The sequence below is a fragment of the Gossypium arboreum genome, chromosome 5, assembly GCF_025698485.1.
Source record: "Gossypium arboreum isolate Shixiya-1 chromosome 5, ASM2569848v2, whole genome shotgun sequence".
Lineage (NCBI taxonomy): Eukaryota > Viridiplantae > Streptophyta > Magnoliopsida > Malvales > Malvaceae > Gossypium > Gossypium arboreum.
The window spans coordinates 1,268,954-1,289,567 of record NC_069074.1 but is presented as its reverse complement, the minus strand read 5'-3'; the positions used below and the strand labels follow the sequence as shown (position 1 = coordinate 1,289,567).

Sequence of the window (20,614 nt, the reverse complement as noted above, 5' to 3'; positions counted from 1 at the left end):
TTCATGAAAATTTTGTCATTTGATTATTTTTACATTTTTATATTTTACAAAAATAAAAGTAAAAATTAAAAAACAATGTATGTCAAGATATGGGAGATTTGAGAAATTTTCATTTAAAAAATATTGAAGGTTATATTTGTTATTTGAACATTTTCCTCATATTTTTATCACATTAATTCTTTTGAATCAAACACAAATTACACAACAATACTATTATAATTTTATCATATTCATCTAATTAAATTATTATTATATTTATTCAATTTTATTACAACTTTATTTTGTAAAATAATAATATTTTATTACAGCGAACGAAATTTCAGGCAAGCTGACGAGCACCCATCATTTACCAAATGTAAAGCCACTTCGAGACATTGGCCGGTCTTACATACTGTTGAGTTCCCGATATCTCAGCTAAAACGTTGGAAAGCCAATCTGACCAGTGCTAAATATAAATGGCAGTGAATTTCACGTCCATAAGATGCTCAGCATCACAGTAACGTCTCTTGGCGCGTGATGCTCACTCCATTTCTAAAGAGCGTAGGCGTGGTTCAACGAAACCCTCATGCCTCACTCAACCAGTTCTACCTATATTTTGTTTTTGTCACTCTTCCGATCCCCATTACAGTACCAGTGGCGGGTCCCTGGAAAACAATTGCTGTAATTTTTTTCTCTTCTTCCTTTTTCTTTTTTAAAAGTATCAGCAGAACTCCCAATCTAAAAAAATGGAGTCTCCTCAACCCCAACAACAGCAGCAACAAGGTCCTAAGAAGAGAGGTCGAAAACCAAAGCCAAAGGAAGAGAAAGAACAGCAGCAACAACAAAGTGCTAGTAAAATGAAAGAAGGAAAGAAAGCTCACCAACCTAGCGTTGATGAGAAGTACACTCAGTGGAAGTCTTTGGTTCCTGTTCTTTATGACTGGCTTGCTAATCACAATCTCGTTTGGCCTTCTCTTTCTTGCCGGTACACCCAGGACCATTTTAGGGTTTTAGGGTTTCTTTGGTATTTTCGTTACAAAATACTGGGTTTAGGGTTCTGTAGCTAAAATAATATTTCCTTTTTCATTTTAGGTTTAATTGAGTTATTATGATTGATTCTAAAGATCTTCATTTTCTTATGCTGAACCCTAGTGTGCTTCTGCTGAGCTGATGATCTGCTTTCATTTTTTGAATTCCGTATTTATTTTATTTATCGTTTTTTTTAATTGTTAGATGGCTGGCATTAATTGTTTCTTGTTGTTGAGGAACGAGCACCGAACCTTATTATTATTATTATTTTTTGCTTCAATTTATGTTAGATTGTTGCAAGTTCATCCTTTTTTTTCCTTTCGTTTTCCTTGATGATAGCTTAATTTGGTCTTGAACAGCTGGGGACCACAGCTTGAGCAAGCTACTTACAAGAATCGGCAGCGTCTCTACCTCTCTGAACAGGCAAGTATTTTCCTTCTCAGAATATATATATATATATATATATATATATTTATATGCATCTTTTTTGAGTGCTTTAACAAGCTTGGATAGAAATTATGAACTGAATGAAAGGAGTCTCTATTTTTCTGTTGCTGGTTAAAGCAAAGAGATGCAACATGTAAGAACTCTTTGAGCAAATGGAATTTGAAAGAAAGCTTGGTAGAACAATGATGAAGCATATGATGAGTTTGTGGTTGAATTATTTTATTAATATCAATTTTTCATGGGACATATTTTTATTGTCATCTTTTTTGACATGTTATCTTTTGGTTATTGTTTTATGTTATAATGACAGACTGATGGTAGTGTTCCGAATACTCTTGTGATTGCTAATTGTGAAGTTGTCAAGCCTAGGGTTGCTGCTGCTGAGCACATATCTCAGGTACCTCATCTTCAAGGGATTCTTTTCCTTGTTATGCACTTAAAATACTGGTGCAAGTAGCTTTCTTCTCATTATTTACATGTTCATGTTTTTTCAGTTTAATGAAGAAGCACGCTCACCATTTGTGAAGAAGTACAAAACCATCATACATCCTGGAGAAGTATGAATCTTGTCGTTCCAGAAAAGACATGTTTATGACTTCATTTATAGTTGTGTGATGACATATCCATCCACTGACCATTTTGTTGGAACTCAGCTATCTTTCTGTAAAGTGATATAGTATTAGATTTCACAATTTAACTCTTCTTTTTGAGTAGGTGCATTAAAATATAAGTTATGCTTCTGATGAATGACATCTGTGAGAAAAAGATTTTCTGCTTGATTAAATTCCCTGTTTTGCATGTATAACATCAAATTCTTATAATACTCATTTTACCTGTTTTCTTTGTTTTTCTTGTTGATATAGTTTATTTTTTTGAGATGGCCAAATATTATCTTGCAGGTCAACAGAATCAGGGAACTTCCACAGAGCTCTAGGATTGTGGCAACTCACACTGATAGTCCTGATGTAACACTCTTTTTATTTCTGTTTTATTAAATTATTTGGAGTCCATATTTCTTTCTGGTTTTCTTTTGAGGATAGATGTTAAAAGTCTGGTTGACACGCGACTTCATTAATTTTAGGTTCTTATCTGGGATGTTGAGGCTCAACCCAACCGCCATGCAGTTCTTGGAGCAACCCATTCTCGCCCAGATCTGGTAAGTTTGTTTCAAGAATACAGTTCTACTAAACGTTATCTGTGTTCTACTTGTGTGTACTTATGTATGGGGCAGAACAGAGGGATGGAGGTGAATAAACCCTTTTCACTGCTGACTTGTTTTTTCTTTTCGGCAGATTTTGACTGGGCATCAAGATAATGCTGAATTTGCTCTTGCAATGTGTCCAACTGAGCCTTATGTGCTCTCTGGAGGTTGTGAAGTTTCATCTTTCAATTAACTTGCTTGCCTAGGATTAATGCTATTATTAATGTGTTTAGTACTGAACTCTCATGGAAATCATGATCTATATGTCCATATAAGATGATGTGACTTCATCATTACTCAAGTTATTTAGTTTGAGAGCTAAATATGCCCTTTCTCCTCATTATTTTGAGTCCTGAAACGGATGATTTGGGTTTTTTAAAACTGGCTCAAAAAAAGTGAATTTCGTTTTATGTGATTGGCATTTCTTCATAGTGACGGGAAATTTTATGACAGGGAAGGACAAATCAGTGGTTTTGTGGAGCATCCAGGACCACATAACAACAACGGCTACAGACCCTACTAAATCTCCTGGATCTGGCGGATCAATCATCAAACAAAACAAGCCTGGGGAAGGTAATGACAAAGCTGCTGATGGGCCTTCTTTAGGTCCTCGTGGTGTCTTCTGTGGGCATGAGGATACAGTTGAAGATGTCACATTCTGTCCATCAAGGTAGCTTCTTTCTCTATTATAAAATCTAAGTCATGTAATTCTTTATTGTATATGCTTATCAAGTTCATAATTTTTTCTTGTAAAAGTAAGTTTATTTAAATGGATTTTTTCAGTGGTTTGGTTTCCACTGTAGTCTTGCCTTTTGAGTTGATACTTTTGATGATCTATGGCCCAAAAATCTGAGACGTCTCTTATATGTTCTGTAGTGCACAAGAGTTCTGTAGTGTAGGTGATGATTCCTGCCTCATACTATGGGATGCACGAGTTGGCACTGGCCCCACTGTCAAGGTAATTTTCCTATTAATATTTGCATCTCTAATAGTAGTAATAATAACTGCTTGATTCTCCCTTTTCCCCTGTAGTTGTCTTTTTCATACCTGCTTTTCACCCCTTTTATATATGGGTTCAGCTGGAATACAATGCCACTCCTTCAAATCCTTTGCAGAAACTTGTTGAAAGTTCTGTTCGCTGTTTTCTGATTCTAGTTATACGTTGCTGTCCCTCCTGTCTGGGACTTGATTGTTGACCATTGTCTGCTCTATATCATTTAAAGTGGTTTCATTTGATATATCAAAGCCAGCCCTTTAGCTTCTTTCTCCACTTATGAATTCCTCTAGGTGTAATAACTAAAGCTTTATGTTTCTCATGCTTTTTATTATCATCTTGTTAATGTTGTCTTGTTTGTAATTTTTAATTTTTAATTTTTAATATAGTGATGCTTCTGATGATAAGCTAAATTGTTGGTTTATTCTTCCCAGGTTGAAAAGGCACATAATGCTGATCTCCATTGTGTTGATTGGAACCCCCATGATGACAATCTTATCCTGACTGGGTATATCTCCATCCCAAGTTCCTTTCAGTTTTGCACTTTATTTTTAGCATCAAACTCTGATGCACTAGGAGTGTGGTGGTGCTTCATGTTTTGTACTACATGTTATTTATTTTCTTTTGTTGATCTCTCAGGTCTGCAGATCATACTGTACGTATGTTTGATCGAAGAAATCTGACTTCTAATGGAATTGGATCACCCATTTACAAGTTTGAAGGTCATAAAGCTGCTGTTCTATGCGTGCAGGTGTCAAACCTGATCGTTTAACATTCTTAATTCCTATTTTTTCCAAATGTGATTCTAACGTTATGATGTATTTGTTCTTACCAAATTTATAAATCTCATGGTCCAGTGGTCTCCAGACAAGTCATCTGTATTTGGCAGTTCTGCTGAGGATGGGCTCTTGAACATTTGGGACTATGACAAGGTGTGATTACTTGATCTTCTCCTGTTAATTGCCTTTGCATGATGTAACAAATGTGACACAAGGCCAGGCATATATGTTGAACATGGGGCATTTGTTAGCTGGCTACGTTTTTAAGTTTGCATGACAGTTTTCAGTTTGGGAATATTTTTAGATTTTCACTGTTAACTTAGGAAATTGAACTCTCATCAAATAAAGGATGACGTGGTTTGTAAGTTGACAACTGTGCTTCATATCTTTGTAGGAGTAGATATATCTGTAAAATGATGGCAGTGAAAACATGCTTGCTTATTTAGCTTGTTCTAGCTGTACTTTCTACTGTGTAATATAGTGGTTGGTTTCAATTGCTCATCATGTTCTAGGTTGGCAAGAAGGTGGAACGTGCTTCAAGATCTCCTAGTGCTCCTGCGGGACTGTTTTTCCAGCACGCTGGACACAGGTTTGTAACTGTTTTTCAGTTTGTGATATATCATATGTTTGGACTATTCTTTTGAACCATGCCATCTATGTCTTAGTCTCATCCTCAATATACATTTTATATTTTTCTTTATTCTTTTTATTTGCTTATAGTGTTATCTCTATCCTTTTAAATTTGCACACCATTAAACCGGTTTTTGTAATGATCTTGCATGCATTTAGCTGATTCAACATGTATTTTTTACTATTAAAAAAAACAAACATGTATTTCTTACAGTTGTGTATGCATTAAAGCTTTTAACACCTTATGTTTTGATGCTCTTAAGAGTCCTTAATGAGAAATTTTAATGTTCCACCTGATAGGAGGTTTATACTCCAACATCCTGGGTACGGTGATGTGTTTTTTAGCTAATTTGAGGAGTCATGAAACTTAGTCTTGATGCATGGCTAAGTTCTGGTTTCTAAGAAGTTGGTATTGCATGTCAAAGACGATATACCTGATTGTTTTTCCACAGAATTTGGCCTTACCTAATATATGTTTCCAAGTTGAAAATGATGCAACCTTCGGATTTTGTTTGATTTGATGTCATAACCTCTTCAAACTTTTGATTTTGATATAGGGACAAAGTTGTTGACTTCCATTGGAATGCATCTGATCCATGGACTGTTGTTAGTGTGTCTGATGACTGTGATACAACTGGTGGAGGAGGGACATTGCAGGTATATTTACTAGTTTCCCATGTAAAATGTTCTTCGTCAGTAATGCAATGCTTTTCCTTCCCTTGAAAGTCAAAACAGTTCAAGTAAGCAGTGTGATTGTGAAGATTGATATAAGCATAGGACACAGGTAAGTCAAAAGCAATGCATCCGTTGCAAGAAAGTTTTATAAAAATGTTCTGGAGATTTCATGGCCTGCCAATACTGCAAAACATGTTCGCTTATGGTGGGTGTAAGTGTTGAATGTGGGTATATGTTTGACATGGGTATGTTTTAGATTTTTTGTGTGTTTGGAGGGCCATCTCCCATACCCTATACCTGAATTATATTGAACATTGGTGTTAGATACTGATATTTCAAGAAAAAGGAAGTCATAGCACGGTAGCCATGGGATTAGAATCATCGTCGGGGTTGATTTATGGTTAAAATGTGTCACAACTCCCTGTACTTTTCAAAAATTAGGAATTTAGTCCCTGTACTTCTATTTCATGGAATTTAGATTTCAAAATTCAGGTCTAATTGGTAACACTATTAAAATTTTGTTGTTAAATTCAAGTTAATGACAAAGTCATTTTTTTAATTATATGGTTATCAAGTGTATTTTTTTTATTTAAAAAATGTCACAGTAACAAATTTAATAGTGTTGCTAGTTGGACATGAATTTTGAAATCTGAAAAGTAGAGGGGCTAAATTTCGCGAAATAGAAGTATAGGGACTAAATTCCTAATTTTCAAAAAGTAGAGGGACTTGTGGCACATTTTAACATTGATTTTTTGAAAGCCAAACCGCCCCATTTAGTGATTTCCTTCAAAGTGTTTTGTTTTATTTGAAGAAAGAATAAAAATGTGAATGAAATGATGCAGATATGGCGCATGAGTGATCTGATCTATAGGCCGGAAGAGGAGGTTTTAGCTGAGCTGGAGAAATTCAAGTCCCATGTCATTTCGTGCGCGACAAAGGCATGAGAGAGGTTGAGTAGCCCTAATGTTATGCCTTTTGAGGCTCCTTTGTAGTGATTGTAGATTTAGAGACCCTTTGCTTTACCTAATCAACGAACACTGTCAAACAACCTTACTATTAAATCCAAGGATTCATCCAGCGTTTGGGAATGGAAAAAGAACATGGATTTTATAGATAATTGAATTTCAAATATATTAGATGTTACATTTTGAAAATGATTACATCAATCGATTTGAAGCCCGGTTTTAGTTGAACTATTTCTGAACTTTGAAAGTGTTTTCCTTCAGGGGAATGAAATACTTCAAATATATAATTTCTTAAACTGTCATGATCACGACTGAATAAGCAAAATATAAAAGCATATATGATTAACTTAATTGGAAAAAACTATTAACCAAGTGTCTTTTCATTTTACTTAATTTTTTTTTATTATATAAAATTAATTTAGATCTAGAATAATACCCCAGAAGTATGGAAATGGGGATTTGGTAGGATGATAACTCAATTTCATATAATATGGACCTTACAACTCTATGGTGAGGGCATAGCAAGAGGATTGAAAACGGTTCATCTTTCATAATCTTCTCCTATCTCACATCTTCAAATATCTGTTGGAGAGAGTTGTAAAACCTCAACTCAAAATAATAGGAAAAAAAATGGTGATGGTGATGGTGATGGTGATGGTGATGGTGATGGTTGAAAATTGAATGAAGAGTGATGGAAAATTGGAAATACACTTCATTTGGTAATTAAAATGAAGAAAATTATTTAGTATTTCATCCATCACATTACAGTTTGTTTGTATATACATATCTTTTCTCTTTGAAAAGCTAATTTTTATGTAAACTTCCTCCCTCTTCCAAAATAAATCCAAACAATTTGATTCCTATTCATTTTAAAAGACAATATTAATATTTTTCATCAAATTGACATTATTTATATTGATATAATAATAAATTTTAATTCTCAAAACTTCACATTCTATCTATTTATATACATTTGAAGCTAAAATTTATATATATATATATATATATATATTGAAATTTTATACAAGTGATTTTTTAGAATCATGACCAATTTGATAAAATATGAAAACATTGAAAGTTAAATTTGTTATTTTATCAATTAAACTTATGTATCATTGACCAATTTTTAGAATTTTTATTTTGATTTTATTAAAAGAACTAAATTATTCAATATCAAATAAAAGAGATATTTTTACTACAACTCCAAATATATGATATTCGGACACAGGGAGTAATCTCATCTTAAGAAGCTGAAATGAAGTATGGATTAGCAGTTAAGAAAGACTAGGGACAGTTGGTGGCTCAAGATAACTCTCAAGCTTCAACTTACAAGACTTTTAACCCTAATCACATTTCTTAATTAAAAGAAAGAAATAATGACCCAATTTAATGATTGGTCGGACAAACAAATTGATAAAAATTGTCAAATCTAAACTTAATTTACATTTGATAAAAAAAGGAAAAAGAAAAGTGAAGAGATGATGTAAATGAGACGCACAAAGAAAAAGCAAAACCCATTTGGAAATAATAATTTTGTAATGCTTTTTACCCATCAAATCAAAAAAAGAAGACTCTCTTTGCAAAAGTAAATTACATTTATTTTTCTATGGTTTTTTAAAGTTTTAACTTCCTTATTAAGCACTGGGTTTTTTTGGGGATTTCACCTTCAAATGCACGTGAAGCTATGCCCACCATACGATTTTGGGTCCATTTTTTTAAAAATAGTTTTGGTCACCAGAGACGATGTGGATGTATTGGAGAACTCATACAATTTTGACTTGTCTTTGTTTTAAGCCTTGACAGCGATGCATGTTCTTTCCAACAACTAAGATGCATGCCCTCCTGTAATTATCGTTTTTATATAACCTTATAAGTTTTTGAGTTTTGATCCTCATGCATCCTCATTTCATACAATTTGGTATGTTAACAATAATTATAACTGCTTTTTAATCATCATTTTTATTTTATTTGCATTTTAGAATAGATTTGATACTTAAGATATCCATCCGCACCACCTTTAATCAAAGTTTGAGCCACACCTCCACACACTTTCATGTTTAACATCAATTTAATTTTGTTCTTTTTTTTTTTAAATTAAGGTATGAGAGATTAGGAGAATGAACGTATCATTTCTTTTATTAGGTTATTTAGGTAACAAATTTATTTTTTAAAATAATATGATTTTGGTTAAAATGATAATTATGTATTTTTTAAAATTATCAAAATATAATTAAAATAAAATAAAGTTGAGATTTGATTAATAAATAATATTAACTTAGTCAAATACTCAAATACTTAAATAATAATATAGATATTTATTATGGCAATTAAACTGTCTTCAAAGTGTTTTATCTTCACTGCCTCTTAAAAGATTTCATGGTTCCTTTATCTCACATCATTAGACTATGCCAAATTCCATCTCTTGGGCCAAATTCAAAACAAAAAATAATATATCAAACCCTCAAAAGATTTCAAGTTTTTTACATATTTGGTACATCTTGGATTTTTTATTTATTTTATATAGATACGATCCTAATTTAATGGAATCTCAATTCAAAATTTATTTTGATTTAAACCTCACCATGTATAGCTCATATCTAGATTTATTCTAATCCAAATAAGGATATACTTTGATTATTGTTCCATTCATGTGTACGTTGAAATTTTGTAATTTCTTCAGGTTCGTTTTATATATTCATGAAGATTAATCTTTTCAAATTTCATATTTTTTTTCTTTTGAGTAAAATATCAAGGCTTCTTGTTATAACTCTTAAAAGACAAGAAAATTAAATGAAGAGCCTTGATCAAAACAGAAAGGCGATTCAAAACACAATAGAGAAAACCTATTCAGTTTTTCCTGATAACAAAATTTAGCACCAATTGCCTTTCTACAAAATTTCGTTCTTTTGATAGATTAATACGTCGCTGCAAACGAACTAGAATCAAACATCCACCGTCGGTCTCGTTCTACCAGATCCGTCGCTTCTCCAGGTACGTTCTCTACCCAAAATTGAGGGCTTTCAATGTTGAAACCTATTTGTACAAGCTTATGAGCAACTGCATTTGATTCTTGATTTGTGTGCTAAAAAAAATAGAATTGAAATTTAGGGCCTTCATTTTAATTTCCTCAATATAGGTCCCAATCTCAGATCTATCTCAGGTCCCTTTTTGGATCTTTACTACGATTGTTCTTGAATCCCCCTCCATTATCACCTTCCGGAAAACTCATTTCTATCGAAAAATTCAATGCTTGGAGACATGCTAAGGCTTCCGCCAAGAAAGCATCCGCCGCATGGTTGTTTACCACCACTCCACTGCCCATGACTAACCCTTGATTATCCTGAATTACAAACCCCAAACATGATTCACAATTTCTAGGTTCGTAGTTGTTTTTCTTTACAATGTTATCTCTAAAGTATAAATCTGAACTCTCTTTCTTAAATTACAATGTTGCATCTAAAAGCTAGCTTATAATACAATTAAACCTTATAATGTAATTAAAATGGTAATTAAGTTAAAAGAAAATACTGATTAGTGGAATAAAAGGAAGTAAAGTGATGGGGGATGAAGACGTCAAAGTCAAGTGATCTTAATAAAAAGCATTTTAAAATTATATTAGTACTTTGTTTTAAATAAGGTAAGTTTGGATCGAGCTAGAAATGACAAGATAAGAGAAGAGAGCTCAAATTCTATCTAAATCGAAAAATCTTTAATTTTTCCATGAAAGATTTATTTACTGTTTTCTTTTAAGAAATGGATTATTAGTAGATAAAAGTTGAAAAGGCTAGGGCTTCAAATCAGTGGATAACTCCAAGGCAAGGCATGTCACATTTTTTGCCTTTGGCACCACTTCGAACATCTATCTGTTCATAATAATCCTCTTCACTGTTTTAAGTGATCTCTGATGTTTTCTTGTTATAAATCCGCCGTATGATTCCAAACATTAATCGATGTCCCACTTGTCCATTCTATGTATACTTGTATTCAAAGACAACAACATAAAAATTAAATTATGATTGAGATTCGAATCTTAAATTCACTCAATTTTATTTATTAATATTAAAAATAAATATATTTTCTTTACATTAAAGATTTATGGCTAAACTAATTAAATTATTGATTTTAATTAATCAATTCAATAATCATGATTAAAACAAAGGTTGAATGACCAACAATATTATCAAATAAGCAATGCTTTTCTTCCTATTATACCTTCATTTAAGTTAGTTTTTGTGAAAATCTTTACCTAAATCTTACAATAAAGAATCATTCTCCAATGATATATAACTTTTGGGATGCAGACAGAAATGAAGGGCAGAAGAAGCTCATGTAAGAATCGAATATTTCACGATCAATTATGTAATAAATATTTGTACTACCAAAATCTTTTTATATATCGTATTAAGAAACGAATATGAGGAGAAAAAAAGGTAAGGAAAGGGTGATTATAAATTGTTATTTCATGTGTATGATTACTAAATTATGGCCTTAAGAACTAGGCTCAGTTGGTGGGCCGTTCTCAACCCTAGTTTACATGTGAGGTTGGTGAAAGGCACTGTCAACCTTTTATTGTCCTTTCCAACAACTCCCATAATATCTCCTCTCTCTCTCTCTCTTCCATATATCATTCATTTTATAATGTAGAGTAATTAATGCTACTGCTAATATTCTTGAAATTATGGCAGAGTCAAGGGGTGAAAAATAGTGAGATATAAACAGTAGTGTGATTGAGGAAGACTAGGAGAGGATTTGAAGAGTGAGTGGTCATTTAAGGTATAATCTATATTTGTAGCATGTAGAGTTCAATAAAAAGTAGAGCCCTGTCTTTATTAGACAAATTAAATAATGTGAGAAAATTTAAAAGAAAAAGTCACTGACTTTAATACATTATACAGTATACAGTATAAGCTCCCTTATAAATTCCTCATCAGTAACTCAATATAACCTCACAGTTCTTCTTCACTCTTTCACTCCTCACACTCTGTGCTCTTTCTTTTGTCCAAATCTTGTTCAAATTGTTGTTTCCTTTTGTATCTTTTCTGCTGCTAGTTGAGGTGGAAACTACAATGGCAAAGAAGCCAAGAATTGTGATAATTGGAGCTGGGATGGCTGGTCTTACTGCAGCTAACAAGCTCTATACTTCCACTGGCTCCGACCATTTGTTTGAGCTTGTTGTTGTTGAAGGTGGTGATAGAATTGGTGGCAGAATCAACACTTCGGAGTTTTGTGGTGACAGAATTGAGATGGGTGCTACTTGGATCCATGGTATAGGAGGCAGCCCGGTACATCAAATTGCTCGGGAAATCCATGCGCTTGAGTCTGATAAGCCATGGGAGTGTATGGATGGGTTCTCGGGTGAGCCAAAGACTATTGCTGAAGGTGGGTTCGAGCTAAATGCCTCCATCGTTGACCCCATATCCACCCTTTTCAAAAACCTGATGGATTTCGCTCAAGGGAAGCTGACTGAAGACAGTGCAGGCAGCGGAGGAGATGCTTGTTACTACAATTTTGCAGCTAAAGCAGCCTTGAAAGATTGTACGAGCAATGGTGGCTTTGGTAACCAGAGTGTCGGTGCGTTTCTTAGACGAGGCCTTGGTGCTTACTGGGATTCTTGCAAGGACCGTGAGGAGCTGAACGGATATGGTAAATGGAGCAGAAAATTGCTTGAAGAAGCCGTTTTTGCTATGCATGAAAACACCCAGAGAACTTATACTTCTGCCGGTGATCTGTTCAATCTAGATTACGAGGCAGAAAGCGAGTACCGTATGTTTCCTGGTGAAGAAATCACCATTTCTAAAGGCTATTTGAGCATAATTGAACATCTTGCATCTGTTCTTCCTCCTGGCGTAATCCAATTAGGCCGCAAAGTCACAAGAATCGAATGGCAACCTGAGGGTCATAAATCAATACAAGTTCCAAATGGCTATGATTCCAGACCAGTGAAGATTGAGTTTTGTGATGGATCTTCTATGTTAGCAGATCATGTGATAGTCACAGTTTCATTAGGGGTCTTAAAATCTGGAACTGGTCAAGATTCGGGTATGTTCAATCCTCCCCTTCCTACTTTCAAGACAGAGGCTATATCAAGACTTGGATATGGAGTTGTTAACAAGCTGTTCCTTCAATGGAGTCCAAATGGTAATCGACCCGCCAATGATAAAGAGAAGTTCCCTTCCTTGCAAATCGTTTTCCATCCCCCAGAATCCGAGTTAAGGCATGAAAAGATCCCAGGGTGGATGAGGAGGACAGCTTCACTGTCTCCTATTTATAACAATTCAAGCGTCCTCCTATCCTGGTTTGCAGGTAAAGAAGCACTTGAGCTTGAAACACTTAGCGATGAAGAGATTATAAATGGAGTTTCAGCAACAGTATCTGGTTTATTACCAGTATCAAAACACCACAAGGAAGACAAGTATAATTCCCCTGAATTCTGCAATGGGAATGTGGAGAGCTGTGATGACAATGGAGTGAGATTTGGTAAGGTTTTGAAGAGCAAATGGGGCAGTGATCCATTATTCTTGGGATCTTACAGCTACGTGGCTGTTGGATCAAGCGGTGCTGATTTAGACACAATGGCTGAACCCTTACCAAAGCTTGGGAGCACTGACTCAGACCACCATCCACTTCAAATATTGTTTGCTGGGGAGGCTACACACAGAACCCACTATTCTACAACCCATGGAGCTTATTTCAGTGGTCTTAGGGAAGCCAATAGGCTTCTCAAACATTATCGTTGTGTTGGGGTTTAGACTTAGCAATTTAATTTATTTTTGAAATACTCTATTTTCCTAAATCCTTCTCATATTCTATCTATATAAAACCATCTTTGTTTTCTCTTTCTTTTAAGTAAAGCGAAGAGTGAATGAGAGCAAAAGAGAAAAGAAAAAAAAGGGAGGGGGGGTTAATGGGAAGATATAGATGGGGACATTTTTAGATGTATGGCATGAATTAAAGAAGCTTCTTTTCAATTTTCTATAGGTTTTCTCTTTGTTTTTGTGAGTGCCCCAGGGATTTCCTTTTCGTGTGTGTATATATATATATATATATATAATCTTGCTTTGATACTCAAAGCAAAACGATTTTAAGATTGGCATTGTTGTTGTGTGATAGTTGGGAGTTAAAAAGAACAAAAGAGAGAAAAAAAGCTTTGGATCCCCACCTCTCAGCTGATTGCTTTGGCTTTTGGTCACTGGACAGGATCCGCCAAACCCGGCTCTTTTCAGCTAGGAATCTCTCTTAAATAAGGCTTCTTTTCTGCCTTTCTCTCTATGTTATTAATATCCAAACAAAGGTTAATGCCATCAAATAAAGCTGTATTCAGGATTTAAATTATGACCACTATATGAGCGATTTTATGGCGATCAGAAAGGAACAATGAATGACCTGGCTAATAATAGGGCAGCTTCATTCATGCATCAAAACAGCGCAGTTCTGAATCTGAGTTAAAGTCCATCACCATTTTCTTACCAAAAAAAATATCCTAAAAAATCAGACAGAATCAAGAGATGCTTATTGCCATCTCATAGGTTTGGGGGTATTGGTGGGGGAGGGGAACCTATTCCATTCGGGTTTCATCTCATGGTACCAACTCCAGGCACACGTGACAGTGCAGACATACACAAAGGCAGTTAGCTCAGCCTCACTAACTAGACAGCACCAGTGGCCTACGGCCTACGGCCTACGGCCTACACCCTCTTTGTATCATAGACATAGAAAATGACAGTCCATGGACATACAATATCAGCTTAAAAAACACCACAGATTTTTCTGTCTGGGGCTATTTCTCTTCTCTTCTCCATCCCGTTGATGCCCCTTGGGTCCACCACTCCCAAATTATTTGACCTCCATCTTGTGATGCACTTCACCTATATCTATATTTATACGGAGAATTGAATTGAAGAAGCCAAATCTGTAAACAAACAACAACAACAAAAGCAAATCTAGTGATGGCTTCTTTAGCTTTGGGGTTGATTGATATTTTAAGTTGAGTGAGAGCACCCAGAAAAACAGCAAGCACTGTATAGTCAAATCAGTAAAACTATTCATTGAGACTCCATTATTGTGGGTTATGAGAGATTTTGCCAGGCTCTCTCTCTCTCTCTCTCGCCCAAAGAAATAAAAAAACTTGGGAATATGGCCCACTTGCTGTCTCTTTTTGCCTCTTGTGGCTTCAATCACCCTTTGATCATTGTGCATATCACAGACCCCTCCTCTGTCAGCAAGTCCTTGTCTGGTTCATAAACAAACAAATGAGAATCTCCATTTCCCAACCCACCCACCAAACCCACTGCCCCATTTTAACCCATCTATCTCCCTACTAATATACTAATTACTTTAATAGGACCCCCTCTTCTTTTGCTTCCTACTCATCATTATCATCCCCCCTTTCTTCTTCATAATTCTCATGATCACCCCTCCCCCAGTTTCACAATTCTTTGCAATTATCAATTACTAAAGTTTCATATTTCTCTCACTTTGAATCCAATGCTTTCAACTTTTTTTTTCACTGTTAGATTGCGGCCCTCTCATGGAGAAAAAAAACCCATTATTTAAAGATTAATTAATTAATTTAACTTGTTGCTTCTTCTTTTTTGAGGTTGTCTTTTCGGATTTTCATGTTTCGTACTCGAGATTTTAGAATATATAAAAATTAGTTTTCCTTCATTTGAAAAGTCGGAAAAGGATAATATAAAACAGTAATATTATGTTATTTGTATTACTTTTAAATAACTTTATGTGATATCAATTTTTTATTTAAAAAATTAAATTTAAATAAAAAATTAAAATTTAAGATAAAATGACTGATGTAATATTATACTATTAAAAAGTAATGATATTTATATTTTATTCTATTTCTTTTAAATCTAATTAAAATAAAAATATTCAAATTTAGAATATAATGATTGACATAAAATCATTAAAAATAGACAATATCCGTTTCTCTTGAAAAGCTACTAAAGATATTATTGATCATAGCAATCATTTCAATGAAAACTGTCAAAATGAAACGTGGAGCCTAAAGATTGAACCGTGGTTGAACAAAAAAGCAATCATTTTTAACTAACCAGTGACCAATCCCAGCTTTGTAAGTTTTAACATAGCTAAACAACAACTCAATTCAATTTTAACTTCCTTTCTTGTTCCTTTTGTCGTTCTAACAAGTAATCTTCAGACATGACAGACCATAATATCCTCAAATAAGTTCAAAGTAAAAAAAAAAAAAAAAAAAAGTTTCCTTTTTTCTTGTGGTTTTAACATACCCAGGCTGATAAAAAATTTCAGAAAAATTTCAAGTCAGAATAAGCTTGGGAAAACCGTACGTACGATTCATTCCAGACATTGTCTCAATACTTTCTGGTTATTCCGTTTGAATGATGAATTGAATCACTTTGATGTTTGAAATTCCAGGACTCATCATTGTCCACTTCAAGACAATATAACTTTTTTTTTTTTCTTTCTTGTGGATTAAGAGTCGCCAAATTTTTTATTTCTTTTTTTTAATCAAATGGAATCCTGTTTATTACTTGGAAAATCTTATATTATAATGACACAAAAAAGGAGGGAGCTGTGTACTTTATTCCTTCTCAAATGATAAACTTTTCTATCCTTAAGAGACCCAATGATCCTCCAAGTTGGATATTTGTCTGAATTAAGTAAGTTATCATGTTGGCATCTCAAACACAATTTTCACTTTATAAAGGTCTCCTTGTGATGATAACATAGCACAAAGCTTTTAACTTAAAAAACACAACAAATGACAACATGTCAAGAAATTTATGGGAAGAAGGAATCTAGAGAGCTACTTATAGGGATTATAGGCTTCTTTGGAGGGCTGTCCTTCGTTGCCATGCTCACAGAAAAAAAGAAAAGAATTCATTAGGGTTAGCTGATAATCAACTCGTTTTAGAGTGTGTGAAATGTTCCATTTTTAAGTTATGTTTTCACTGATCTTAACAAGTGTTCCAATACCCCCCACTGGATTGATTGTTGGGTTTTGTCTTTATAATGAGTGTATAGGGTCCAGCAATATTTTAAAACAGTGAGGTAACAACCGGTAGAAAACAAAATGTCCATGATTTTGAAGAGCCATTTTTTGCCGGTGTGGGACATTGCTGGTAATAATTTTCAGAACGAAACACCCTCTGTGATAACAAGCATTGATCACGGTTGCTTTTATTTATTTATTTATTTTTTACTTGCTCAAAGTCAATGACACTACCATTGGACTTAAAATTCCCCCCCCCCCCCATGGTGAGAATGTGAGATTGACAGTGCATTTTTCTCTCTCTCTACTATATATATTGTGACTTTGCACGTAACATTTCAGATGAATGCGCACTAATTAACAGAAAGAACACAATTTATTTACCATCACCATTCCCTACATCTTAGAGACTATGTTTGGACAAGGGTGAATTAAAAGAAATCTTTCCTATGCTCTCAAATTTGAAATTAAGAAAATTGGTCTTTTAAAAAAATCAAAGCAATTAATCACTACATTAATATTTTTATTGATATAGTGATAAATTTAGTCTTAAAAGTTTATACATTTTGTCAATTTAATTCTAATTTATTGAATTTTTAGAATTAAGGCCAAAAGGACAAAATATGTAGATATTGAAGGCTAAATTTATTACTATATCAATCAAAATTATTTACAATTGACGGAATACATTAACGTTATAATTAATTATTCTATTGAAATTAACAAAATTAAATTATACTAAACTTTTAAATAACTAATTTATTTAATTTCGAAATTTATATATATATATATATATATATATATATATATATATATACACGATTCGTTTTGATGTGTATAGATTTGTGTGAATAGTAGCAAGATCTCCTTGCCTAAACAGTAAAGTCCTATATATATTGAAGAGCAAACTAATATTCATAGTGCATAAATGAAAATTAATTTGTTTTTATGAAAAGATTTGATGCTCAATATTCACACCAATCATGAAGTATAACAGTCGGTTTTAAATAGGCGGAATATGAGCTTGTCAACTTTTGTAGATCAATTTAATAAATAAATAAATCTTGTATTTGTAACAAATAAAATCTATATGTATTGAAAAAAAAAAAAACACATGCAATGTGTCCATATGTCACACAAAGACGTAAATTTATTAAAACCATATCCTAAAGTGATGTAATTCAAATCAAACTTGTCTATCTTCAGATTTAAGTTTTAATCCAAAATAGAAATTTATTAAATCTTAATTTGTCCAGTACTTTCCCAAGTACAGCATGATCAGATTTGATGTCCCTTAACGACAAGAAAGCATTAACATGAAGTGGAAAACCATGCCAAGTTTTATCTACATTAAGGTTTTAATTTTAGGCCAATTACATTCTTTTCTTCTAATTCTGTCATTATAGTATCAACTAATTAAAATTTTAGAATATTAACTGAAAACTTTAAAATTAATTTTCTTTAATCTTTTTCTTAAGTAGGGTTTACCAATTAAAATTTTAAAAATTATTTAGAAAAAGTAATATTTCTTAATACCAATACACTTGTTAGTAATGAATATGAAATTCATTTTCATATATATTAAAACCCAAACTTGTTAAATTTTCGAAATATCTATAAGTATCCTTCAAATATCTCCCATAACCCCTCATCCATAACCTATGCATTTTTGAAACACCAAACATCAAACCCGTCGCATGCCTTCATAAATTTCATATTTTGAGTTTTCATTTATTTATTTATTTCTTGTCACTTATACTGGTTGGGAAGCAAACAATCTTAGCCTCTATCCAAGGTTATTTCTCGTTTTCCATCATACAAACCAAAGTAATTATATAAGTATCAGTATCAATATTAATCTGTTTCAGTCTATACTTGTTTAGACTTATCGATTTTTTAAAAATATTAATATACATAAATAGGGAAAATAATTTTAATTTTAATATTATTTATGTACTAATTCATGCATAATGTTGGACTGGTTTAAAATTTTAATTGATGCGAGAAAAGAAATTGATTGTATGTGGAGGGATAAACTAATTATATTAGTTTAGACAATTCTTAATTGTTGATGAGATGCAGATGTGGATGAAGATTTGACAAGGATGAGATGAAGATAATGATGAGTTGTTTTTCTTTGATATTAAAAAAGAAAAAAAGGGTTTTGTAGTTAAAAGTTGAGTTTTTACTCTTTTTTTTAAAAAAATATATAATGGTGAGGTGAAGATAATGATGAGTTGATTTTAATTTATTTTCTGTAAAAATAGAAAATTTTTATTTTTGTGTTTTAGTTTTAAATAAATTTAAATCTTATTTTCATAATTTTCAAATAATGATATAAGACACATGTGGTAATCTCTTACTTGCTATATATCTTCAACATATCAATGACACATAAAATCATCAAAATGTTATTTAGGAAAAAAAATTAAGTAGTAATTTAAAAGAGATCCCAAATTTAAGGGCTAATTACGTAGTTAAGGCAAGTAACAATAATAGCATAGGTTATCTTATCAATCACCAGCGACGAGCTTTTCTTTCCATTTTTTAATCTGTACCCATCAAATCAACAAGATTTATTTGATTAGTTTACCCCTCTTTACACTTACTCAATGTGACCCACCACGCTAATTTTCTATCAAAAATAGACATAAGTACCTCAAGATATTTCCCCACTGATGTGACTACTGGCGGAGTTTACTCACACTAACACTCAAGTTTTTTATGGATTTATCCCAATCTCTTCAATGGCTTCCGACTAATTATAGATAAATTAAACTGTTCTTCTTGCCCCTATTGTAACAGAAATATTATCATCATATGCATGCATATATTCCACCATGCTATTTATGGCACAGTAGTTCCATTTAATTCTTTTAAACAGAAGAGATTTATCTTATATTAAATATTGAAAATTTTATCAGCAAATTCCACACTAAAAAAATTAAGGTAATTTTAAACTTGAAAGAAAACGTTGAAATATAAAAGAGAATAAACTTTAATGAATGTTGCCCAATAGCTAGCTTGGATAATGTGAAATCAAATGGGCCAATTCTAGTAACCCAATGCCCCTAACCCCAAGTTAAAGAAAATATTTATTTTGGATACGTCAATAGATAAGCTTACAGTGTACCAATAATATGAAAATTTAAAAATAATATTAACCGAAAATAAAAACAAAGAACGGTTACATATAGAGATAAAAAATGGTATTAAAATTGGCGATGAAAAAAATAGCAGGCGGTGGCACCATTACTTATCTAGAGAAATGAGAGGGGATGGGGATGAGGACGCTGGGACCTAAATTTGGCATTAAGGAACAGTGACATGAAGGCCTTTAAGGGGCAATGGCCCCTTTGCCGATCATTGACAACAACCCATGGTTGGACATACCTTCCCTTAAACTGACACCAATTCATCCCCATCTTATATAATTTTTCATCGAGTCTCCATCCTTCACCTCCAACCAAATCTTATGAGATTGATTATCCCACCCGCCTACGTAGCCTCCTTCCTCATCATAGAAAAACACTGTCTACTAGTAATTAATAACGCAACAACGGAATAATTAATAATATTATCAAAGCAAGAAAAAATTAAATTGGTTTACCTTGAGAGCAATGCTATCATTTCTCCCAGACACCCCAGGACTTGGTTTACCTCTGCTCCAATCCTCAACATAAAAATGAACTATCCCACCACGCGGATCCAATTACAACAAGGCTCCAAGTTGAAGAGCAAAATTTATTCATCAACTTTTCTTTTTTGCTGCACTTCAAAACATAAAAAAGAAAGGTCTTATTTGCTAATGAAAAATAAACAAAATGTTATTATCCACACGAGAGAGACTAATAAATGCCTTTATTACAGGCTTGTTATTATATTATGATTGAGTTAAGTATTTTAATTTAATTAATTTTAATTATAAAT

The 20,614-nt window shown here is 33.1% G+C and overlaps 2 protein-coding genes across 2 annotated transcripts; both read left to right on the top strand.

The window, feature by feature from the left end:
* Nucleotides 1-325: 325 nt before the first annotated feature.
* LOC108486531 (WD-40 repeat-containing protein MSI4-like) lies at nt 326-6,833 on the top strand. Its single transcript, XM_017790635.2, has 15 exons — nt 326-964; nt 1,368-1,431; nt 1,766-1,852; nt 1,950-2,012; nt 2,355-2,420; nt 2,537-2,611; nt 2,748-2,823; nt 3,110-3,326; nt 3,533-3,614; nt 4,085-4,158; nt 4,290-4,401; nt 4,508-4,582; nt 4,942-5,018; nt 5,617-5,716; nt 6,577-6,833. Exons 1-15 carry the CDS (start codon nt 726-728, stop codon nt 6,676-6,678), a joined length of 1,509 nt encoding a protein of 502 aa, XP_017646124.1. The 5' UTR covers nt 326-725; the 3' UTR covers nt 6,679-6,833.
* Nucleotides 6,834-9,466: 2,633 nt separating this feature from the next.
* LOC108486795 (probable polyamine oxidase 5) lies at nt 9,467-13,784 on the top strand. The gene has a single exon (XM_053028535.1). The coding sequence runs from the start codon at nt 11,766-11,768 to the stop codon at nt 13,446-13,448; it is 1,683 nt and encodes a 560-aa protein (XP_052884495.1). The 5' UTR covers nt 9,467-11,765; the 3' UTR covers nt 13,449-13,784.
* The last annotated feature ends 6,830 nt before the right edge of the window (nt 13,785-20,614 follow it).

Excerpts from the sequence above, each read along its gene's own strand:
- LOC108486531 (XM_017790635.2), top strand. The coding sequence starts at position 726 with ATGGAGTCTCCTCAACCCCAACAACAGCAGCAACAAGGTCCTAAGAAG. Across the intron at positions 2,421-2,536 it reads CTCACACTGATAGTCCTGAT|GTTCTTATCTGGGATGTTGA; the intron begins GTAACACTCTTT and ends CATTAATTTTAG. Across the intron at positions 3,327-3,532 it reads GTCACATTCTGTCCATCAAG|TGCACAAGAGTTCTGTAGTG; the intron begins GTAGCTTCTTTC and ends TATGTTCTGTAG.
- LOC108486795 (XM_053028535.1), top strand. The coding sequence starts at position 11,766 with ATGGCAAAGAAGCCAAGAATTGTGATAATTGGAGCTGGGATGGCTGGT.